The 25,622-nt window shown below is 41.5% G+C and overlaps 3 protein-coding genes across 4 annotated transcripts; all 3 read left to right on the plus strand.

Annotated features, from left to right (window-relative positions):
* Nucleotides 1–1,769: 1,769 nt before the first annotated feature.
* LOC134457074 (cytosolic phospholipase A2 gamma-like) lies at nt 1,770–6,211 on the plus strand. Its single transcript, XM_063208844.1, has 6 exons — nt 1,770–1,786; nt 2,050–2,140; nt 3,672–3,814; nt 4,735–4,936; nt 5,781–5,889; nt 6,150–6,211. The coding sequence occupies exons 1-6, from the start codon at nt 1,770–1,772 to the stop codon at nt 6,209–6,211; spliced, it is 624 nt and encodes a 207-aa protein (XP_063064914.1).
* Nucleotides 6,212–6,420: 209 nt separating this feature from the next.
* LOC134462728 (cytosolic phospholipase A2 gamma-like) lies at nt 6,421–12,278 on the plus strand. 2 transcript variants are annotated; one of them, XM_063215947.1, is made up of 8 exons: nt 6,421–6,573; nt 7,239–7,316; nt 7,421–7,528; nt 8,002–8,157; nt 8,381–8,464; nt 9,770–9,921; nt 10,682–10,838; nt 11,478–12,278. In XM_063215947.1, exons 1-8 carry the CDS (start codon nt 6,423–6,425, stop codon nt 11,648–11,650), a joined length of 1,059 nt encoding a protein of 352 aa, XP_063072017.1. In that variant the 5' UTR covers nt 6,421–6,422; the 3' UTR covers nt 11,651–12,278. The 2 variants fall into 2 exon arrangements, with proteins under 2 accessions (XP_063072017.1, XP_063072094.1); XM_063216024.1 differs by lacking the exon at nt 8,002–8,157.
* Nucleotides 12,279–14,876: 2,598 nt separating this feature from the next.
* Nucleotides 14,877–25,622, plus strand: cenpk (centromere protein K). Its single transcript, XM_063200346.1, has 10 exons — nt 14,877–14,973; nt 15,225–15,332; nt 16,466–16,522; nt 17,003–17,066; nt 17,272–17,318; nt 20,657–20,739; nt 21,039–21,137; nt 23,490–23,631; nt 23,809–23,859; nt 24,798–25,622. The coding sequence occupies exons 1-10, from the start codon at nt 14,971–14,973 to the stop codon at nt 24,951–24,953; spliced, it is 810 nt and encodes a 269-aa protein (XP_063056416.1). The 5' UTR covers nt 14,877–14,970; the 3' UTR covers nt 24,954–25,622.

Consider the following 25,622-nt stretch of genomic DNA (forward strand, 5'->3'; position numbering starts at 1 on the left):
CTCAATCAACATGATTTATCTGAAGTCCTTTGCAAAATGAAGTGAGTTAAGGAAAAAGTGGGTGAATTGTGTCATGAGCTATGCGCAGATGGTCATTCCGCAGTCTTTCAGTACTGTAGTTTGTGAGCAATGATGAATTCACCACACACACCCCATGAAAAACAAATATTAATTTCTTGTATTTTGTATGCAGGGCCACCCTGGCAGTGACATTACTCAACACCTCCTGAAGATCCTGGTTGAACGTGGTTCTACAGAGAGCGCATCCATCCTCCTTTGAAGGACAGGAGTTTCTGCAAGGATGCGGTAATGGTCCCAAAGCTTGTGCATTGCTCCATGGTATATGTTCTTAATTGAGCATTCTGTAAAAACACTGCGCTACACATTGGAGACCTTTCAGAAAAAAATCTGGACCTTGATGGACTCAAACTCTCTACAAAGATCGCAGGATGGAAGTCCAAGTTGAATGCCTTAAAAGCCACACACGCGCGCGTACACACACACACACACACACACACGCGCACACACACACACACACACACACACACACACACACACACACACACACACACACACACACACACACACACACACGGCATCAACAATGCGTTAAGCAAAAGTTTGACTTTTATTGACTTTTATGCAGTATTCTATAAAGTTTAACCTTTTAGATAGAGTTGTAAATAAAGGAAACTTTTCCATGATATTCTCTTTTTCAGAAAGGAGCTGTAGACATTTCCTTAAGTTTATTTTCTTTTTTGTATATTTAAGACAGTTAAAAGGACCAGTCTTCAGTGTGTGAAAGTATTGGTCATCAGCACCTCCAGCCTTTATTTGTATTTTTGTGCGCATCTCAAGTAATTTTTTTAAAAGTGAAGTGAAAGATTTTGCCATTTTAAAACAGCCTTTCAGTGTTTGTATTCTTGGGTGAATTATTGTAAAATAAAAAAAATGGTTAAGAACCTATTTTGTTATTTCATATGTAACACAATTCATTAATATTTATTTAATAATATTGATATTAAAATGTGAAAATAATCATCCATATTTAGGTATTATATTCAATTACTTTTTACCTGATTCTGATGAGTAAAAACAGTGATCGTTTTCAGTAAATTTTACTTGATTCTCAAGTGTGATTTTTACCTGATTCTGATGGGTGAAAAGAGAGAGGTAATTTTCAGTAAATTGTACGCATTATCGGCATGTAAAATTTTATCAAAAAAAGTGAGTGCGATTTGTTACTGAGATTTTTTTAAGTAAATTTTACGAGTCATTTTTTTGAGTGTACCAGCGTACACATCCTCATTCTTTAACCGCCACTAACCAGTTCTCATCAGAGATATTGTATCTCCTTTCGTTTTCTGAAGCAACACAGTTTACATAGGTGTACACACAGAGGCTGGCGCAGGATTTTGAAAAAGGTGAGCATCACAGCTTTTGGGTTAGGCTTTCAAATATAAATGCTTAATTTATTTTCTTATTTGCCAAAACACAATTTATAAAGGTTTTTTTCAAATGAAGATGGGGCTCGGATGGAACTAAAATGATGTGATGGTGAAATATTTATGTGGATATGCTGTATGCATTTGGTTATTGACCTGCCATGCTACTTTGGATAGGTGTAGACCTAACACAGCTGATAATTAGGTTTTGGGAGTTGGTCTAGTGGTCAGAAGGTTGTAGGTTTGAATCCCATAAGTGTCCTTTGGCAATTACTGTAATGCCCCTAATCTAACATGCTACTGATACTGTATCTTTCTGCAGACATGGATGTGTTCATCAGGTAGGCTATGTCAAAGCAATACGCTTTAATGTCCCTGCTAGAACATATTTACACAGAAATAAAAAGAAAGCAATTGATAGAAAGCAATGTTTTTATTTATTTATTATACTTTTGATATTTCCTGTACTTCCTGTAAGAGTTTCTTACTTTGATATTTCCTATTTTTTGTTTAGATACACTACATTGATGAGCCTTTGTTTAAATGTAGTGTGGCTTATTGTTTGCCACCTAAGCATACAAAAATGTAACCTTATGTTCCTCAGAAGGCACGACCTCTCCCCCGCGGAGGAGAACTGCATTAAGGAAAGGCAGTCCAGAGTAAAACAGGCTCTGCAAAGGCATGGCATTCCTGAGGTGAGGGGTTGAGAGAAGGTACACAATCAGAGACTGTCTGTGTATAAGCAGACAGAACACTTCAGAAAGCGTCCATAGGAATTAAAGGGGGCAGTTTGTTACGCTAATGTGGCGCTTGCTTGCACATATCCCACCTGGCCAGCAACAAGAGCTAATTGCTTGCTGAGCTGCGCTGTCATTTATCCAATCATCTCGCTGCCTCGACTCACCTGGTCTGACTAATCTGAAATTGCGACCCAAATTGCGACCTTGAGGTGTAGCCAAGATTAGCTACCGATTGAAAGGACTTATTCTAAATAATTTTGACACAATTCATTACGTGTAATATGATGAGGATACAGTAGCCTATGTCACAGAAGTGAGTACACCCCTCTCATTTTTGCAGATTTGTAAGTACTGTGTATATATTTTCATAGGACAACATTAAAGAAATTTCACTTCGACACAATGACTAGTGACCTGTTAACAAGATATATAACCACTTACATTTCTTGTTCACTCACAAAAAACAAAATACAGCCATTAATGTTTGACAACATCTAACAAAAGTGAGTACACCCCAGGTTAAAATCCTGTAGAGAGTGTCTGAGAAAGGGCCCTGTTGGCCCGAAACGTCTCGAAATGAAAAGGGATTAAAAGGGAGGTCATCATTGTGCGTTTCAACCTTGTCTTACATTGAACTTTTACATTTTGAATCTGCACCTGGCTGAAAAAGTGGGTGTGAGATTTGAATGAAACCCTTTGGAGAAAATCATGATCTGCTTCAGTAGTCACTGTGCATGGTGACATGCATGCTTCTTTAGGTGAAATTCAGATTTCCAATGTTGATGACATTCATGCATCCCCAAACGTTGTCACCTTGACACACATTTGTTTATCTTGGTCTCATCAGACCACATGACATGTTTCCAGTGATCCATATCCTTGGTCTGTTCATCTCTCTTGAGACCAAGATAAATGAATTTGATTTAGATGGTGTCAAGCATGTGTGGTGGTAAGTGAGTTTTACAAAAAAAGTGTATCATCTGGCTAGACAAGCATAATAGTGGGACTGCCATGGTTTGGGGATGCATGAATGCAGTCAACATTGGAATACACATTTGAAATGATCTCGCAGGCCAAATAAAATGGTTCCTCGAGCCAAATGTGGCCCGTGTCTTAGTTCGACATCCCTGGGCTAATGGTTTCATGGACAGTCATGGATAAGCGGTTAGGGTGTCAGACCTGTAGCCTAAAGGTTGCCGGTTTGACTCCCGACCCGCCAGGTTGGTGGGGGGAGTAATCAACCAGTGCCCTCCCCCATCCTAGTCCATGACTGAGGTACCCTGAGCATGGTACCGTACTGCCGCACTGCTCTCTAGGGGAGCCATTGAGGGCTACCCCCTTGCATGGGTGAGGCATAAATGCAATTTCATTGTGTGCAGTGTTCACCTATGTGCTGTTGAGTCCTGTGTCACAATGACAACGGCAGTTGGAGTTTCCCAATGGGCTTTCACTTTCTTTTCACTTTCAACTCAATGATGCTTGCCAGACCCACGTTCCCCGTGTGGCACTTCTGGGCTCTGGCGGAGGAGAGAGGGCGAGTGTTGCTCTCCTGGGTGTTGTACGGGAACTGGCGATGGGAGACCTCCTTGACTGCTTCCTCTATATGGTGGGAGTCTCTGGATCCACATGGTGATTACTCAGTGGCTGTGTCTCAAATGCCGCACTTGTGCACTTCGGGCACTGTTTTTCAGTGCCTAGGGCGCTCACACTGAAAATTTCAGTTGAGCCAGTGCACTGAAAAATGCAGTGCTTGAATTATGGACACTGTACGCACTAAATGGCGGCCATGTTGACAATGACAGGGAGGAAATGTGGCATTCAGTTCAGTAGAAGAGTTTGGTCAACAGTCTCCTAATTTTGTAAGTAATGTTAATGTTAATGTAATATATACTGTACATATTGCAGAATCAAGTGAAGCACTAAGATTTTTATTGGTTATTTTTTGTGGATCTTAGTAGTATTACTGTTTAAACATGTAATGTTAAAGTATGAACCCTGTTTAAAAAAATGCTTTTGCACACCTCTGTAGTTGGGCAGGTGCGTAGGATGTTATCCCAGCGGGGTTGTCAGTCAAGTGCAAAGAAATCCCGCACACTGTCCATTCCACTAACAAACTTTAATAATACAACGTTTCGGTCATCCGACCTTCTTCAGGTAAAGTAACTGGATGACCGAAACGTTGCATTAAAGTTTGTTGGTGGAATGGACAGTGTGCAGGATTTCTTTGCACTTGACATAATGAACCCTAACAATGTGTCTCACGATTGACCAGTAGTGGTGAGAGACACAGCAATCATGCTTGATTTGGCACTCTGCAACTGGGACTTCTATTGCTGTTTCAGTTCAGGGGTGCGTTTCTCAAATGTTAGCCAGTTAGCAACTTGAGTAGTTGCCAATGGGAAACTGTATTCCAAAGAGCAAAGTAGCTAACATACTTAGCAATTATGGCTGTGAGAAATGCACCCCAGGGATGTGAGCCTCAGATTAAAAATGGCAGTGGAAAAGAGGCATAAATGTATACGGTAATTTATATTTGCTGGCGTTGACAGGTGCATGGCCTCACTCTATGAGGATTCTAAGTGGTCCCAGCGAGCAGCGAAGGTCATCAGCAGAGCCCTCATGAACATGTCCGAGGGTGAGGGCGTGACTTTCTCAGAAGCGGTGCAGTGGCTTAAGAAGAGAGACGAGGAAGGGGATCTATCTCTTACTGATTTTTGGGCTGTGCTGGCTAGCAAAATTAAAGGAGAGCACGTGAGTATGGTGGTGTAGTTACCGTAATGCCTTGTTCACACCAGGACCAAGGCGAAGGGAGCCACGGAAGTCATTATTTCTCTATGGAGGGTGCGCGACCAGCATAAGGCATAAGTGATTACTGGTATTATGAATTGTTTATGCACCGTTTCTGGAATCTGTCTGAAATTCTCAAAAAAAACCCTCTACACAAAAATCCAAAAACTCACACATAATGGGCCCCTCACCTCTCCGCCAAAATGAACGTCTTGTTTCAAAACAAAACACTTTCTAATAAAAAAGGCCATTTGTTGTCCAATGACACATCCATAATTTGAATAGGCAACTCTACATGGGTTGCAATTAGTGGGCTACAGTTCATCATTGGTTCAATTTTAAATTGCACAGACGCATCTTGTCACCAGGCTAGGCAGCCGCCAGCTGCTTGGGCCCCCAAGTTAAATGGTGAATAACAGCTCACACGTTTCTACAATTTTGTTTGTGGTGCTCATTCCTTTGAATGTTGCTTGGGGCCCCAGCTGACACATAACACTACAGTTGCCTCTGCACACAGAAAGACATGGCAGTGAATTAAGAAATGTATTGATTATTGAAGGTCTTGGTATGGCCATAATACTAGATAAAAGTCTGTTTGATGCTCCCAAAAATGTCCGAAACGCTGTCCTATTACATTTTTGGGAGCATCAAACAGTGTTGCGGAGCTTTATTTTCCTTTCAGCTGCCTTGTTTTTGGTCCAGGATCTGTGCTACTGATATGCGCACATTCTCAGAATTTTTATAATACAATACTAGATATAACAGAAATATACTTAGATTTTGGTCTAATGCCAATGTTCTCTCTAAGCTTGAGACAAGGCTTTTGCAAGGAGACGAAGGCGATGGAACCAACCCGTATCCACTCTACAGTGCCAATGAGATGGCTTGCTATGAGAAGGAACATAAGAACAAGACAGGTGTGTTGCCTTCTTGTGTCCTTTATGATGGATGGATGGATGGATGGATGGATGGATGGATGGATGGATGGATGGATGGATGGATGGATGGATGGATGGATGGATGGATGGATGGATGGATGGATGGATGGATGGATGGATGGATAGTAGTGGACAGTGGTTCTCAAAGTGGCGTCCAGGGACCCCTAGGGGTCCACAGCTCGTTGCCAGCGGACTTGACTGTTAACCGTGTAATTCTGTTAGCCCTCATTAATAATCAGTCGCATCACTGGTTCCCCTCACCGGGGCCAAGAATGCAAAGGAAAACAGAATCATTTCATGAAACTATTTATAATAACACAAATTTACACAACACAAACAATTATTAACGCAAACAATTGTGGTAACTAATTTGTTGTGTGATGACGAGAGCTTCCTTGGGAAATGTGTTCTATTAGGGTTAACTAGCCTAAAAAAATGGAGAACCTCTGATATGTTTTTAAATGTTGTTTAAATCTGTATGTGCTTTTGCTTCCTTACCAGTGGAAAAAAGAATGTGCTTTGAGTTTAGTCCCAATGAGGTGGGATTCCTAGATCCAGGTGCTTACATACAGACGCCACACCTGAAGATGGACTTTGAGGGGGGCCGCGTGTCACCCAAGCAGCCATTCAAAAGGCAACCGATCAACCTGGCTCAGCTGCAAGGTTACGTTTTAAACATTTCTTTTCTGAGATTTTAGTTCCTGATGCCCGCACGAATAGCATAAAATAAATAAGGCATTGGTTACACATATGAAGATATTGTTAAAAATAGATATTATTCACCATTTACATGTTTTGATTCTGTTTGCATGGCATCTGGATAAAACAAAACATCAAATATGACAGGTGTGTTTCAGAAAGGGATAAAATAACACCCTTTCAGGGAGTTAGAGCTCTGTTTATGTGAAAACAAAGGGCCCAAAAAGATGTGTTTACAAAAATATTGTTATACAGTACATATACAGGGTCATAGAGAGAAATCTGATCTTCCCTATACCATTTAGAATAGTGGTTCTCAAGTGGTTCTTTTTTGAATAAACACCCCCTGGACCTCGTTATAAGCCTGCCAACATGCACCCCCTTGACCTTATCATAAGTTTGGCAATGCCCGCCTTAGTTTAAAAAAAAAATTAAAATGGACTAAGCACTATTGACAAATCTGTCAAATCTGTCTCATTCCCAATGCCCCCAAGGGCTCCCTAATGCCTCCCTAGCTCCCCCATTGAGAAACAACTAATCTAGAATATCATCACATTGACCTAGTCCCAGCCCCAGTGCAAAACATGTCTTAAGTCATCTGAATTGTTTTTATCTCCTTTTTTACACAGGAATCTGTTCAAGTTTCCTGGCAGATCTCGTCGAAGTCCTAGACTATTTGTGGCATTGGATTCACTCAATCCGCTCTGGTATATTACAAAAAAACAACACTGTGATCTCATAATTTAGAGGTTGCAGGATAAGATGTTGGTGTGTACAGGTTTGCATTCTAACATTTGTTTTTTTTCCATAGATGAAGATAAGCATCACCCCGTATTCTTATTGGCTGACTTGGTACTGAACCATGCTAACACAGAACGCAGCCTCAGTGCACTGGAAAAACTAAGAAGTGTCTTTGAAGGTAGAGTGTTTTGTGTGTACCAAAATTTGGTGGACCACACACTTATTTTCTTATCACACTTATATTCTTATTTGTTAAGCGTTGCGTCTAGTCAGGAGCAATAGTCTTGTCAGGAGCAATACAAATATCGTTTCTGAGCTCCAGAAAAACCAGGAACTCCTCCCACTTATCGGAAAGCAAACAACCATTAGCAAACCAAGGGAGGCGAGTCAACCATGCCGTTTGGGAAATGGTAATTGTTATGCTCTTGGTCAGACCAAGTCTTGAAGAGATTTGAAAGTCGATGATAATCAGGCTAACGAGTATGGGCATTAGGCAATTATCCCACGTTTCCTTCCTTCCAAAGTTTGATACATCTTTTGACTCAAACACAAATGTGTGATCTGTTATATAAGACAAGCTTTTTTTAGGCATGCAACATCAATCCATAAGGATAAATTTACTTATTTTTTTGTTTGTTTGGTGCCATTTAGACCATGGACAATTCAGTCAGTCACTCAAGGAAGTGAACAGTGAAAAGTGGAGAGACATGGCCCGAGAAGGCCGAACAAGCTTTTGCCATGAACTTGTGTCATCAGTGGGGGATTTGACCTCTGACCTCATTCAGGTGGATGGCACAGTGGATGACGGTAAGAGTGGCACCATGACAAGTGTAAAAGCAAGCGTGCACGCACGCACACACGCACGCACGCACGCACACACACACACACACAGAAATGATATTTGCATTGCTCTTGGCCTGACTGGAAGCAACACACACACACTTTTTTTCTTAATAAGAGCACATGATCCTACACTTCATGAATTCAATAATGCCATTTTGACTTTTTGCTTCTGCTCTTGTCTTTTCAGTGTGGTGGGTCATCAAACATATTACACCGCTGCTCACATGCTGGACCTTTGGAACTGTTGCCAACTTCCTCTACCATTTCCAAGGTGAACACAAAACTTTGAAGAGAAGCAGTTACTGTGAAAATAAATGACCCTAGGAACCTTGAGAATAGCAAACGGGAATACTAGATGGAAAAAAATGTCCAGAGTGTGTTCAGCTGGACGTGCAAGTTGCAACGCTGATTGTAAGCAGAAATCCGTGTCCGTTGTGATTGCGGCCGTAGGTTGGTAAGCTGAGTGTGGCAGGTATTTAGTTGACCACTAGGTGTCCTTAGTGTGCGTTTGAGGCCTCGAGAAATTAATAATTTTCAACCACATTTTGCTGGAAGGGCTCGACGTGTTATAAGGCTTCGTTTTGCCATCACTACTAGCAGGTGGTAGATGTTAGGAAACGAGGGCAATTAGAGGGGGCAACCTGGCCCACTGCACATGATGCAAGTGATGTTTGACGCCATACGCAAGCAGCCCAAAACACTGCGGGTGGACAGACAGACAGACAGACAGACAGACAGACAGACAGACAGACAAGCAGGCAGGCAGACAGACAGACAGACAGACAGACAGGCAGGCAGGCAGGCAGGCAGGCAGACAGGCAGACAGACAGACAGACAGACAGACAGACAGACAGACAGGGTCATTTCAATACCTGACCTAACACTTGCAGGTAATTACTGGCAGTTGCAAAATATAAACACGGTGTGATGGATGGAGTGGAACGTTTAGTCAACTTGCCAAAATGGCGTCCATGCCGTACTATCAGAGAGAATACAAGCAGAGGACAGAGTAGAAGGTACTACTCCATTGGTACTAAGGTTGGTACTACTTAGTTACGCAAGTAAGCCCCCTTGCCCCACTCAAGGCTCTTCGCTTTTCACTTAGTTAAAGGATAACTACTGCCAATTTCAATATGCTGTTGTATTGCTCATGCTACCCTTGACTTTTCAGTACCCAGTGATGCTGTATCTTTCGAGTCAGCCCTTTCCGAGATGTGAGCTATTCTAATGGGGGCAGATTTTGTTTACATTCAACATTTTCTTAACATAGGCCTATTCCAAATATTATCACAAAACGTATCACTGTTTGTTAGTTGTCTGCTGATGTTGCATAACCTCTTGGATGTTATCGAGAATAAATCATGATGTCAATAAAAGATGTTTTTTTTTAAATGTAAATATACGTACACCTGCACCCATTACAATGACCAGGATCTCGGAAAAGGCTGAAAAAGAAAAAAAAATCACAGGTAGGCTACTGACAAGTCCAGGGTAACGTGAGCGTTACAACTGCATGTTGAAATTGTCAGAAGTTACCCTTTAAAGCTACCCTTTGATGTTGTGCATGCTGTTTCAGACCCTGCCATACCTACAGAAATGTCTGCGAAGAAGCAGATGCATTTGATTGATGGTGGCCTCTACCTAAACTCACCGTATCCCTCCGCCCTGAGACAGGCCAGGAAAATAGATCTCATCATATCCTTTGATTTCGGTGAAGATCCCTTTGAGGTAAAAGCATTTAGCAATGTTGGCTGACTTTTTCTGATACTCGTTCACAAATACATTGTTTCCCCAGTATATTTAATATACGCTTATATAGTATATACTGGGACTGGGAAAACTGGGAAAACATTGTATACAACAGTCGTTCCCAACCTATGGGTCGGGACCTAACCTATGGGTCGCCAAAGATCCACAGTGGGTCGCGAAGCCCTCTTGATTCGAAGGGGTTTAATTTTATAACCATATATAGCCCATGTTAAATAAATGACAAAGCATTTAACTAATATATGCATAGAAGCAACACAATGTGAGTGATACATTTATTGTTTGACTGCAGACAAATTGAGGAATAAAATGATAACTAATGAGTTTTTGCCAGAAACAAAGTATCATGTGACTCCCTCTCGTGCGGGCGCTCGTGCTATTGGGTCACTGAAGCTTACAATGGTAAAAATATGGGTCCCTGAAGAAAAAGATTGGGAACCACTGGTATACAGCATATACAGTATAACATTTCTCCATATAGCTCCACCATTTGTAAGTGCTGTTTATTTATTAGAGATTTTCATTTCCAATTTGAGCAACACACCTCCAGATATTTCAATTTCAATGTTTTCTCTTTTCACACCAGGTGCTGTGCTACTGGCCGTTGAACAGGCTATGTGGTTGATAGCATCACATAAGGCTCTTTCACATTGTATATAATGTGTCTATACTCAGCCTGCAGTTTCAGATTCACAGTGCACTGTGCTACTGTCACACACAGGCTCTGTGGAAGGCCAGAGACTATGCAGCCAGCAACCACCTACCGTTTCCTGAACTCGGCTCTCAACCTACACGCCCAAAGTCCTTTTATGTTTTTGAGGAAGAGGGCAAGCCGACTGTGATCCACATCCCCCTCTTCAATATGGATAACTGCAAAGGTGGGAGGTCTCTAGCCTGATTATCATCGACTTTCAAATCTCTTTGAGACTTGGTCTAACCAAGAGCATAACAATTAACATTTCCCAAATGGCATGGTCGACTGGCCTTGGTTTGCTAATGTCTGTATGCTTCTCGACAAAGTAGGAGGAGTTCCCGATATTTCGGGACCTCAGAAACGATATTTGTATTGCTCTTGGCCTGACTAGAAGCGAGGCTGAAGGTGTTGCGTAAGTAGGAGGGCACATCCTGGCTAGGTGGTCTCAGCCTATCTGTGAAAAGTGCAATATACTTTACCCCGCCCCTCTTTACCACGAACCTCCTACACATCTATAGGCAAATATAGCAAGGTTGTGCACAGCTCTGTGTTTATAAATAGAAGTATGAGTGTGGACCTTTTGTGGAAAATGGAGAGAATGTGTGTGTGTGTGTGTGTGTGTGTGTGTGTGTGTGTGTGTGTGTGTGTGTGTGTGTGTCTGTGCACGTGCGTGCGCGTGTGTGTGTGTGTGTGTGTTGGTGTGTGTATGTGCGTGCACGTGTGTGTGTGTATACAACATGTACAACTCACACAAGAATGTTCAGATCTGTATCACTGTTGTTTAGTCCTTGACTGATCTTCTCCTACTTGACATGTACTGTAGATCCAGAAGAAATTAAACGCATGACGGATGAATACAAGACTTTCCAAGTCTTCAGATGTGAAGAAAAGATCGATCACCTGGCATACCTGGCTGCCAAGAACGTGGAGATGAACAAAGACAAAATCCTACAGGAGATCAAAAAAGCTGCTGAGAGGTGCCGTGCCAAATGTTGAATGTCTCTGTGAAAAGTCTAACCGGGTTCTCAGTGTAGGCCTATGGCTCCACCTTGCTGCTATGTGGAAATACACAGATTATGAACAAATGTAAGCATTCATTTGTTTACTTGTAATATTTACGAAATCAGACGTCTTGATGAAAAATGTTCATCTTTTGTAATGTACAAGGTAAAAACAAAAACCTATTCTCGTGTCATTTTTCACAATGATGATTGTTGTTACCTTTATGTTTTAAAAAAAAATGTTAAAGAATTGATTGTTACCATAATAGGCCCCTACTTGATTACCTAACTTGGTCCGAGTTTAGTGACACCAATATAAAGAAACACCAAGGTTGTACAAGTCATGCTTACAAACCTCTACAGTATTTCATATGCACCGCAAGTCTCTTGTTCTTTTATACATGACATTAAAATCATTTAGTTACAAAAGCTAATGCTTGGTTTATTTTATAATGTAATTTGCTTGGTTTGATGTATCTAATAAACCTATTGGCCAACAGAATGACGTCACTTTTTTTGGATTGTATTGATTTTCTTTGGTTTATCAAATATATTGGTGTTGTTGGCTTGTATTAAATAGGCCTACTCTCTTGTGTTGGTTTGATTTAATGGGGATTGACTGAATAAATGGAGGAATTTGTATTATTCAGTATATCTATTTCTATACAACCAAGTATTAAAAATACCACTTAATTATCCCTGAACACTGAAAAGGAAAATGAATGAATGAATGAATGAATGAATGAATGAATGTGCACATGAGAGAGCAGAATGGTTAAGGCCAGAAGAAAGTACAGAAAACATGACATATAAAATCGGATTTAAAAGAAATCGAATTTCAAACTGACAACAGTTCATACCGTTGAAGACTATCACACAATTTGGGTGCATATAGACAAAAAAATGTGATCATCCAACACATCCAAAGTGCAAAAACTATACATATAACGAATGCCAGTTAACACAGCTTGGTGTGGGGCATTAGCACTCCCAACACATTGGGTTCATTTTCCCAACTCCCGTCTCCTCGACCTGTTGTGGCCTCATGCTTCGCGGATGCTTCACCGATGCGACTACTTCTGAAGCAAGATGCTCCAAACCCAATAAGGTCTATGTGCCTAACATTAGAATAGGTATGTGCCCCCCTCTCTTTGTGTGTGTCCAAGGAGCTGATTGGACTGAAGAGTGCAGATAAGGCCAGTTCATCCCCAGCTGCTAGGGGCTCTCTTCTCTCAACTTCCAGGTTTTCTGCCAGCTTACATGACCAATCATAGATTCATTTTAAATAAACAATTGTACGTGAAGTCACTGCACGTATGGTGGGGTTTTTTGATACCTGAAAGAGAGGATTTTTTCCGTTAGAAGACACTAGTTACGTCAATTTAATGGCGGTGCTCCGCTAATTACCGGTATGTGGGGCCGGTCTGAGCCAAAATATGCCCGGGCCGTTTTGTTCTCCCAGTCCAGGCCTGTTAGGGACAATGTTGGAGGAAGGGAGAGATGGCATGAAGCTGACACAACGACAGCGCTCCCCTCCCGGAATGCACGCTGCTCGGGTGGTCTCTCTCTCTCACTCACTCTCTCTCGGCCTCTCTCGCACCACTCTCGACGACAGCGCACGTTGCCCAACAACGAAAAACAAGGCTATATCGTAGCGGCACCACAAAGCATACAGTTGATTTTTACACAAGACTGGGCTCGGTCACAAGTTCAACACTAGGTCTGTGGACTGCACAGGACAACCTGGGTAGCATAAAAAAATGTCTCAAATGCTTCCTAGCCATTGTTATGTCGTCTACACACCAACCTCAATCTAAAATGTCAAATGTCTGGAAGTTAGTGTGCAAACGTATTCAGTTCAATATTTGGTGGTAATGTGGCATGAGGGGATATCATCTCCCAAATTGGTCCCATTTAATTGCAAACATGGCTTTTTACCAGGAGAGGGCCCTGTTACTGAAACTTCAAGTAGGCCTACTAACCCCATTTTTGAAGCAATGTGCCTAAATGGTTCAAAGCGATGAACAAAATCCCCATCACTACCCCTGACACAATACATAAAATGTAGCCTAATGAGGACCTAAGTTTATAGCCCCCCCACCCCACCCCCTTCTGTCCCTAGGCCCTCCCCCCGCCCCCAATCAGCTTCCCCGATTGTAACTGCACTGAAAATGTAATTGTGTCCATGGGGCCAGTTCACCCTGACCTGCCGTTTCAGATTAGTAAAGCATACATACATGGATTTTTTTTGTAGAGTTGTGATATAAATGAGATAGCCTAAAGCCTTGTCTATTACACTGTGTGTTGGCCTTCAGAATGGAACATGCTGTCTCAGTATGACTGTTCTGCTATCTGTCCCAGATAATCTATCAAGTTCTCATTTCATGCCCTTTAACCCATTTTAGTCTAAGCCATTTTTGGGGAAAGGTGCCCTCTCCCTATTAAAAGCTAAATAGGCTTTTTCAGCCTCTGAAGCACATCAAATCATGAAATAAGTTGTGTTTAAAAGCTAGAACCTTCATTTTGCACTGTTCATTCAGCTCTAACATACCCACATTTGTAATAAAACAGCTCAAATCTCAAAAATCTGAATGCAGCGTATATGTCGCTCCAGGACACAATGGGTTAAGCCAGTGATTCTCATACTTTTCCCATCATTCCCCCCTTCGGAGGGTCTGGATGCTTCCGATCCCCCCCAAGCAACAGCAGTACTTGTGCAGACTGATTTTAATATTGCTGTGCTGTGCAGAATCAAGGAAATGGTGACTGGAGAGATAAAACAAAGAGGGGCTGCAATTTCCTATATGACAATTAATAATATAATGTTTATAATTAAGTATATAATGCTTAAAACGTATTGGCTTATTGGCGAGACAGGAAACAATTTTCTTGGGGGGGGGGGGGGGGGGGTCGGGGGGCACACGCAGATGTCCCCCCTGTGATGCCTCCGCGCCCCCCCAGGGGGGCTTACGCCCCACTTTGAGACTTTGGACACAATGGGTAAAGCAATGACCAGGGTGTGATGTAGGCTACTGTAATGTTGATTAAGAGTGATATGATAAATGTTAACTGTCCCACTTTACCAGTTGTCCCACTTTACCAATATTCACCCTAGGCATGGTCGCTGACCAAGAATTTAGCTAAATCAGTGAGGTTCCCTCTAATGGGCTGCTCTTTTCAATTTGATCCAGCAGATGGCGGTAATGCATATCAACCTCGAACAAAATCATAGAAGAAGAACTTTCCCGTCACGTGGTTCTGAGCTGGCGGTATTTTTTGTTTTGTTTTGGAGAAGTCAACTGAACAGCCGTGAAGATGGTAAGCGAACCATTTTGAAGTAAAAGTATCTTTTTCTTCACAACTTTAGTTCGTGATACTACCAACGCATTTCTAAACCAAACGGTGAAAAAGTGAAACGTCTTAATCGACGATATCTGGCTGCAGTAGGCTATTGCTTTTTGACAGCCAACCTAGCATGCATAGCATAGCACTGTAGGCCCTAGAGTAGACTAATATAAATACACACAGAGACTAATGTAAATCAACAGTCCTTTTTGTTTTTGTGTTAGGCTGTTCCATTTCGTTTTGAAGAGTCATCCGTGGTTGATTCGTGTTCGTCTGCATCTAAGGAGGAAATACTGGACGAGTGCGAAGACGTGTTTGCCCGTCTTCAAAAAGTAAGTAGCAGTGGGATGTGGTTCTAAGCCAATATCAACAGACCAGGGCTTGACACTGGCACCTGCCAACCAGCCAAATGCTGGTAAAACTTGGCTGTGGTTAGCAGTTTCAGTCTCATAAGCCACTTCGACAGGTAATTTATTCTTATCAATAAATGTCACCCTGGCACCCTCCACTGTCACTCCATACATTTTGGTGAATATTGCCCTTCGAAATCCTGACTTACAGGGGACAGTCACATTCTTGCAACCGCTTAGTTACAGTACAAGGCGTTGCAAGAATGTGACTGTCCCCTGTAAAGGGCCGTACACATACGTCGCTGCTATTTACTCGCTACTTGCTCACTCGCCTACTCTCCACTCGCTCTGGGTGATTTTGTTTACTGGTTGTCATGGTTCCCGCTGTCCGCGCCAATAACGTCCGTACGAAACAAAATGAAGCCCTGCACTGTTTAACGTTGATCGTGTGCTGTGCACAACCATGCATATGAGCCTTTGATGGTGTACACACTGTATTGGATGTATTTTCCTCAACACTTTTAAACCAAAGTGTGATGGCGTGCAGAAGTTGGGTGGTCAGAACACCACAGGGACAACGTCACCTGTCAATAATCTGTATTCTGCATTCCAATTGGTTACTCGCTTAACTCGCGTCGCTCGAAGATAAAATAATTTTATCTCGGAACCCGCCCACATCGCATCGCTTGTACTCTCCTCGCCTACTCGCCAGCGAGACTCGCTGGAACACGTAGACATTCTATTGACTTCATCCGCTGAGCGAGTAACTAGCAGCGACGTGTGTGTACGGCCCTTAAGTCAGGATTGCAAAGGGCAATACTCACCAAAATGTATGGGGTGTTAGTGGAGGGTCAGGTGGCAGGTGTATGTGAAGTTACTTTGGTATAGCTAACTCTCTGTAGTAAAGAGTTACAGGGGGGCAGTCTATGAAGTCAGTCGTTTTCTGGCAGGCAGTCGCTTTTGAGCACGACACCGGTGAGCAAACAAATTAACTTCAAGCCCTGCAACAGACACGCCAGGGTCAATCCCTTGCTGTGACCAAACGGCAAGGGTCACATCAGTGTATCTGTCATAACTTGATTTTGCCTTTTTACTAATAAAATTGCTGCTTACAGTTTCAGAGCCTGGTTATATCAGCTGACAACGAGGCCTGTGACGGGGACAGAAATGAGGTCTGTGACTTCTGGTGTTTTCTTTTATTATGCAAAAAAATATATGCAATATACAAAATGCGATACCTTAATTTCTCCCCGTGGATCAATAAAGTTACTCTATATACTCAATATTATTATTAATGATTATGCTATTATTAATAATAAGAATAGAAGTGCATAATACAATACACACATTTGGAAACGCATAATATACCACAACTGTAGGCCTATGTTTTTGCGTTATGGCAAGAAGACCCATTGAATGTAACAAGTAGTCCGGCAATTTATATTTTTATTTGATCGTCCTGTGATTGAGGCACTGGTTGGCACAATAGAGAATAGACATTTTGGAATACGATTGAATTGCAGTGCACTTGTTTTTTTGTTTTGTATCTTGAAAGGCACTCCAAATAATAATACTGCCAATAATAATAATTACTATTATTATTGCTTCAGCCGCTGGCACTTGTGTAATGATACCCGTTTGCTCTTCTCTAGACTCCAGGCTACCTGAATGCCTTGGCAGCAGAACTCGACGAGTTGAATAAAATGGAACCCAAATGTAACGTGAAATTTATTATCCACTATTGCATGTGACAGCAAATGAAAATAAAAGTAAAAATCGGAATTCATTTTGATGAGTTTAATTCTTATGTTATATTGATAAAAAACAGACAAAGTCAAATATGTCCAGAGATATTGCAATGTATGTAAACCTGTGTGTGTCATGTGTGTGTCGTATTCTCCTTCTCTGCTTTCACTGGTAGGGATCACCACCAACCCTGAGATCCTAGCAGCTGTGGGCGTTGATGAGGTGGGTGTGCTCCCTTAACCCCCCTCTGGGCATGGATTAAATTAATTTTCCTCCTCACGGCATGTTCACGCACTAAGTTTTGAATCGGCCCAAGACAATTTAAGTGATGAGTGATTCATTTTACACTACAAATGCTTATTTTCCTAAAAATAAATGACCTAATATTCACTAGTGTGACTAAAAGTAACGTAAGTTTTGTGGCTTTGGCGAAAGCCAATTAGAATGTTCATATCTCTCAATGTCTCAGGCTGACAAGCCAGAGCTGTGATGTCATTACCTAAATCAAACACGTCAATGTCACGCCCAGAGCGAATAAACAAATTCATGGTGAAACTTCTTGAGCGACCTTGGCTTCTCAGGTAGCATAGGTCGTGTCTGGTGTACATGGAAAGTGGAGGAGATGCACTCAATTAGCCTAAGTAGGGAGTTTTTCCTCACCCCTGATGCCACCAGGGGCCGCACCTGAGCGCCCAACCTCTGTGGGTCATTCCACGCCAAATCAACAGGAGCCAGCGCACTTGGGTCTCAAAAAATTCTGAAAATATTACTGAGTGTACCCATGGTACTTAAGAGAAACACTGTTACTTTATTTGAATGTAAGATGTATACTCTCCATGTTACAGCCAATTTCACTGGGGGAGGGGGGTGCTCATTTTGTTCACACTCTTTTTTTTGTCAAAGTTCACAAGCCCGTAGCTCAAGAACTAAACCATGTAGGAAGCTCAAATTTCGCATTCTGGTACATAGATAGGAATAGTTTGTTGCTGTATGGTCCTGCATCGTCATGGCATTCCCTCAAAGATGATACAAATTGTACTGGAGTTTTTGGCTGTGCTCTGTTTAGGCCTTCAGAAGACATATTTGTGCCCAACATAGCCTCTTGATTTTTTCCCCTTGTAGATACAAGTAGAAACACTCCCATAAAAATCTATAAATAGAAAGGAAACCCCATCAGTGTTTGACCAGAAGACCTCACAAGTCTGACAAATCATTTTGGGTGTCATTTTCAGAGCACCAGAACACCTTGTGGGATTGTCCACAGATTTTTATTTTATATTTTTCTTCATTCTCCATGAATTCTTCTTTTTAAAAATGCCAATGAGACTTGTCTCATGTGATGTTTTCTTTTGTAATTTCCACCCTGAACATGGGCAAAATGCAAAAAGAGAGCAACATGATTTCGATAACATTTAATGTAAAGACTAAATAATCAAATGCAAATTTTGCTCAGATATGATCACCCGAGAGTCTCTGTGCAGGGGTGCAGGTATCCCTTTCAATTTCAATGATTTCAGGAGCGTTCAATGTGGGAGCAGGTTCGCACACCAAAAGAGACAGTAGGTCAGGCACAAGGAGTCATGTTGTTACTTTTTTTGACCAGCAGATGGCAGCGGAAGAAACGCATAGAAAACATATTGCCCTCAATGTGCATGTTGCCCATGTTCAGGTTGGAAATTACAAAAGAAAACATCACATAAGACAAGTCTCATTTGCATTTTTAAAAAGAAGAATTCATGGAGAATGAAGAAAAAAATGGAGAAATCTGTGGACAATCCCACAAGGGGTTCTGGAGCTCTGAAAATGACACCCAAAATGATTTGTCAGACTTGTGAGGTCTTCTGGTCAAACACTGATGGGGTTTCCTTTCTATTTATAGATTTTTATGGGAGTGTTTCTACTTGTATCTACAAGGGGAAAAAATCAAGAGGCTATGTTGGGCACAAATATGTCTTCTGAAGGCCTAAACAGAGCACAGCCAAAAACTCCAGTACAATTCTCCAGCCAAATTTGAGCTTCCTACATGGTTTAGTTATTGAGCTACGGGCTTGTGAACTTTGACAAAAAAAAAGAGTGTGAACAAAATGGGCACCCCCCTCCCCCAGTAAAATTGGCTGTAACACGGAGAGTATACATCTTGCATTCAAATAAATTTACAGTGTTTCTCTTAAGTGCCATGGGTACACTTGGTAATATTTTCAGAATTTTTTGAGACCTAAGTGCGCAGGCTCCTGTTGATTTGGCGTGGAATGACCCCTGTGTGACTATCTATGACTTATGATAGGCCCAGCCACTATGGACCTCACGCATCTAAGAATCCTGGTCTTAACCTACGTTGACCTTATGACTCTACAATCTCTGTCTATCTCTTCTTCCTCTGCCTTCCTGCTATTTCTGCCTCTCCTCTATACCTCTCCTTTTAAATCTATCTCTAACAATGTTTTTTTTTCCCATTTGTTAAGCACTTTGAGTTACATGCCTTGTATGACACAGTGCTATACAAATACAATTATTATTATTTTTATTATTATAAGTAGGCCATTTTAACAGTTCTTAACTGGGTGCTGAATCCCACACAAATAAACATAAATGAATGAATGAAGCGAAGGACGGTCATGAACGCCATTACACCTTGAAGAAGGGCTCTGCCCGAAACGTTTGTGGGCGAATAAACAAAGAAGAAATCTGAAGAGTGCTGTCCTTGGCTTCATTCATTCGTGTCTGGTGTACACAGCTTTATGTTCAGAGGAGCAGATGTATGCACATCCCACCCGATGGGCCAGGTGCAGGACAATCAAAGCAATAATTCAGGTAAAAAGGAACACAGCACTGCACACTGCACAAAGTTTGCCTGATGATGACCTGAAGGTCGAAACATTGCGCTTTATAAAATTTTCACAGAAGACAAGCAGTTTTTGCGGACTATATTCCTTTTTACCTGGTACACGCAGCTTTAGCTATCAATCTAGCTCATTGGTAGTAGTAATAGTATTCTGGTCAAACACAATTTCAGTCTCTTCCAGTCTGTTCTAATGCCTGCCAAATGTAGACATGATGATTACCATCTTTTCTCTCCTAGCTATTAGTAGTATTAGTCTGTTCAAGCACAATTTCATTCCCTGTGCTTTACCGCGCGAATAGACCAGGCGCGATGCGATTCAAGCGACAGAGTGCAGCAGCAAGCGATACGAGCGATTGAAGAGACTAGAGTATGTCCGTACAGGCAGAAGGCAAAGCATTCAAGCATTCCCATTGACTGTGGTCACTGAAAAGTTGAAAGGAATTCAACTTCAAACTGTCGCGCTCGTCGCGCAAATCACTCTGGTTTCCAGAATCGCTTTTGTCGCGTGACTCAATACAAAGTCAATTACTTCCGTCGCTCGCCTCGCTCTTGTCGCGGTAGGTGTATTTCTGCGGTAATAATGCCTGTTGAGTGTAGCGATGATGACTAACATATTTTCTCTCCTAGCTGATGTGGTCTGGTTAAAGACAAACTCAGTCTCTCTGCTACCACTGGTTTGAATGTTGTTGTGATGATGATTATGTCTTCTCTATTCCAGCTGACGACACTGAATGAGGGCCTGGACTTGCTTGTGATGTACCACGAAGTCAAGAGGACATCTCTCCGGGAGTCCCTAAATAGGTGGGTCCAGCTACATCATCATCATGAAGCCCCTTCTGGGTCGAAACGTTGTATGACTTGGAAATATTCTGGGTGCAGGGCCAGCAAAGTCACATGAACATTGTAAATAAAGTCCACACACCAGGCTCCCGTGTCTTTTCATTTAATGTGACGTTTCGGGCAGCATGCCCTTCATCAGACATGATGATGGGCATGCTGCCGGAAACGTCACATTAAATGGAAAGAAACGGGAGCCTGGTGTGCGGACTTCATTTACAAATTTCACTGGAAATCATCTGTCCCATCTTGTCTGTTTTCAGGGAGAAGGGTCTGCTGGAGGAGAGGAAGCTGGTCCTCAGTGCCGTCACAGATCAAGTGGAGACCGTGCGACAGGAAAAAAACAGAACGACAGAAAGGAGGTAGTCTTTAGTTTAGTTCACATTAGTTAAAGGAATTATACGGAGTTGGAACAAGTTTGCCTCATTTTTGCATGTTTGGGATGAAATACAGTCACTCTAGAGCAATATCAAGGCAAAAGGATGCGTTTTGAGAAAGTTTGATAATATCACGTTAGCCTCGTTAGCCATATCAGCTATGCAATATGAAATATGCTGGCATCGTTTTTCGGCGGTTACACACATTTCAAAAACACCACATTTCGCACCATCAGCTATGATTATTTCCATAGCGAGTAACCACAGCTGATGGTGCGACGCACTCGGCAATCTCCTTTGTGGACTTTTGTGTCAAATAGTTGTCTTGACCGTAATTTAGATATTCTCAAGGTAGTAGCTTCACAAAACACATTCTGCAGACCTTTCAAGAATACATGAAGGACTTTGGACACTTCGGTTTATGTGTGGATACCCTCAACATATTACGAGGTAAGTGTGACGTTGTTTTGAGCTGTGCAAGACTTTAAAATGTGGTGTTTTTGAAATGTGTGTAACCGCCGAAAAACGATGCCCGCATCTTTCATATTGCATAGCTGATATGGCTAACGAGGCTAACGTGATATTATCAAACTTTCTCAAAACGCATCCTTTTGCCTTGATTTTGCTCTAGAGTGACTGTATTTCATCCCAAACATGCAAACTTGTTCCAACTCCGGATAATTCCTTTAAAGGGACACTGTGTGAGATTTTTAGTTGTTTATTTCCAGAATTCATGCTGCCCATTCACTAATGTTACCTTTTTCATGAATACTTACCACCAGCATCACATTTGAAGTGTTCATTATGACTAGAAAAATTCCACTTTTCATACATGAAAAGGGGGATCTTCTCCATGGTCCGCCATTTTGAATTTCCAAAAATAGCCATTTTTAGCTGCAAAAATGACTGTACTTGGACCATACTAGAAACTATTTGTTTATTACTTAGTAAACTTTCATGTAAATATCAAATTTGGCAATAGGCAGCCCAGTTTCAATGAGCAGCATAGTTGCAGTACCTTTTTTGACCATTTCCTGCACAGTGTCCCTTTAAGTAAAGACTCTTCTCTTTCTTGACTATCTACTACACTAATGCTTGAGGTGGCCCAGTCCGGGCCAGAAAAAAAAACCCTCCTTAGCATCTGCACTTGCTGTTCTGTATATTTCCTGTGCACTGTATCTGCTAGTGATGTTGGCTAAGATTGTGTACTCGATTGTAAGTCCCTTTGGTTAAAAAAGTGTCATTAAAAGTGTATTACACTTTTTTTTTTAACCCAAATTGACTGTTGTTTAGGACGGGTGTATGGGTTGATGTCTCTGGAACAATGTGCGGTTATATTCCATGGCAAAGTAGCGTTTAGTACTTTGTTATATGATCTCTTAAGCACAGATATGGTAATCTCTTTCTTTGGGGACAGTGATTTGTGTAACTTCTGATGATGTCGCTTAACATTTTGAAGGTCAACTAAGTTTAAAAAAAAAAAAGAATGTGATTTCAGGAATCTGGAAAGGGTTATTTTGTTAAGTTATAAAGACATTTGGTAAATTGTGTTTCAACAGTTTTTTTTATGATACAAAGCCCCTCTCCTAAAAATGCTAACACTTAGTTGCAGAAAAACACAAAACAAGAAAACCCTATTACCAGACTTCATTGTTTTTCATGTTTAAAGGACAGGTGCACAACATCTGAAAAACTGTAAAAGCAGAACTTTGGATGAAAAAGCGTCTGCTAAGTGTAATGTAATGTAATGATGTAGCATTTTGAAAATATTTTTTTCCTTAATTCACAACATGCCAAATAATAATAACAATAAAAAAACCCTGATAAAAGCCATATTTGCTTTTCAAACCTGTTAGGGAATGCCAGTGAACACCCCTAACCACTTAGTGATTAAGGTCTTTTTTTAAGAACCTATTTGGACATGCCCATAGACAGCCATTGTAAAGCGAGACAAAGTCTATATTATCGAAATAATGGCGACAGCAATAGACTTAAAAAAAATTAAAAAACGCAAGGGGGACTGTAAAATATTGCAAACAACCCAGAAAAGTGGCCTAGTGTTGAAAATAGTGCACTTTTAGTCCTTTAATATAATCATCAGCATGAGAAGTAAATTAAACCAGAGTTGGCTAATTAAAACATGAGGAGAGAAAACATATTTTGTTGAATCCTTATGTCATGAAAACATTGAATTAACATTGAGCATCCCCTTTGGTTTTGTGCAACGGTTGAACATCCCTTTTGGTTGTGTGCAGCGCTTGAACATCCCCTTTGGTTGTGTGCAGCGCTTGAACATTCCCCTTTGGTTGCGTGTGTGTGTGTGTGTGTTCCCTCCAGTAAGCTGCAGGAGATGAAGGTGAAGATCGAGAAGATGAAGGGGCAGCAGGCTGCACTGACCTCCAAGCTCAGCGACCTGCTGGCCGAGCACTTCCCAGCCCCCACTCCCGACCTGCTGAAGAAGCAGCCAGGAAGAAAAAAGGTGAGTCCCCCTCTCTTTTCTCTCTTTCTCTCTCTCTCTCATTTGGTAGTGTAGTGAAAGGAGGACAGAACACTACCCAGACTGCAAATTAAGCAAATAAACAAAGTAAATGAATTAAATGATTAATTCAGCATATGAAGTTTCTCTACTCTAATCATACGTCTTTTTTTTGTACAGACCACACCGAATAACCCAGTGGTTTTACTCCCGCTCAGCAAAGTCCTGGAGGTTGGTTCTGGTTTCTGCTTAATGTTGACCTGTGTGTGTGTGTGTGCGTGTGTGCGTATATGTGCACCTTAAAGTCCATCCTGTGTGCCTGAAGTGTGTTTTTTGTCCAATTTCATTTTAAATTGACCCATTTTAGCCTGATGCTGCGTCTACGTTGTTTGACCTATGGCGCCTGGAGCGACATATACACTGCGTTCAGGCTTTTTTTTTTTAAATGTGGGTATGTTGGAGCTGAATGAACACATTCTCATGCAAAATGAGGGTCCTAGCTTTTAAATGCAACTTATTTCACGTTTTTATGTGCTTCAGAGGCTGAGATATTTAGGTTTTAATAGGCATAGGGCACCTTTTCCCAAAAAGGTCTTAGGCATTCAGCAGGCATTTTTTGCAGGTATCTTAGGCTAAAATGGGTTAATTGATAATATCATCACCACAACTAGAAATGCACTTCGAGAGTGCAGACCTCTGTCAAGGAAGCAGTTTGTTAGAACATTGTTACAATTTGCAGTCACTAGGGGCGTCTAGATTTGTAAGCTAGCAATGGTGAAGAATCTTAAAAAGTCCTGGTTCCGGTTTGCGATCTGAATCACCAACAGAATTTAATCCCTTGTTCCTTGGGTCATTTCCAACAACTCCACAAAGTCTCATCCAGTTCCGTTCATAACTTTTTGAGTTGACAGACAGACAGACAGACAGACAGACAGACAGACAGACAGACAGACAGACAGACAGACAGACAGACAGACAGACAGACAGATATGACTAAAAACATAAACTCCTTGGCGGAGGTAACTATGGTCTTAGGACAGTTCACAAGTGATTTTAGAAATCCGTTTTTTGGTTTGTTTGCTTAACAGTCCCTCAGATATTTTACTTAAAAGAAATGCCTTTAATTGATGTTTTATGAGTGATTGTCTCTTGTGTCCATCTCCTCGCAGCTTCTAACAAATAAGACGTTGGACACGCCGCATGACCCGTACGTGACCACCGACGAGAGCTTCTGGCCTCCTTATGTTGAGATGCTGCTGCGTTACGGCATTGCAACAAGGCACTCGGAGGACTGCTCAAAAATCCGCCTGGAAAACCTTGACTGAGCCCAGAGAGAGAGAGAAAGAGAGAGAGAGAGAGAACGACAGAGAGAGAAGCGAATGACATGTGGGAGCGTCTTGTATGTGAACAGCTTAATGAGCTATTCACTCTTAAATCACACCCACCAATGCCGCTCCTGATGCCAATCGTTCAGTGAGCAACTGGTGTTTGCGTAGCTTGATGACAGACAAAAGAGCACAATGACCACTGACTACTGCCACCGAGAGGTCATGTGAACTCATGATTCATTCGTAATGTGGCCGTATTCTGGGAAAATTCCAGTTGCAGAACGCTGTTGAATTAAACATTCCAGAACTAGTTTTAAACTGAACACTGACAATATTCTGTATGAAAGCAGAATATTCTGTGCATGTAACGTAAGTGTGCTTACTGGGTGGGTACTGTAGCACTTGGGTTCTGTTCTGAAGCCTTGTGGTAATGTAATCAATGTATCATTGATTCTTGACAATGAGGCTTAAACAGGTTTTAATTTGTGAAGGAAAAAAGTAGTTCATATCCAAAATATAGGAGTCTATTATCACAGACGAAGGTCCTTGCTGTGAAGCAATGTATTGGAACAACAATAGGTTTTTTTTTAGCCCATCTCTTTGTTTTTGTCAATTTTAAGTGCAAATGTTTTTGTATTAAACTGCAGAATTATTTTCATAATTCAA

Source organism: Engraulis encrasicolus, chromosome 1, assembly GCF_034702125.1.
Source record: "Engraulis encrasicolus isolate BLACKSEA-1 chromosome 1, IST_EnEncr_1.0, whole genome shotgun sequence".
Lineage (NCBI taxonomy): Eukaryota > Metazoa > Chordata > Actinopteri > Clupeiformes > Engraulidae > Engraulis > Engraulis encrasicolus.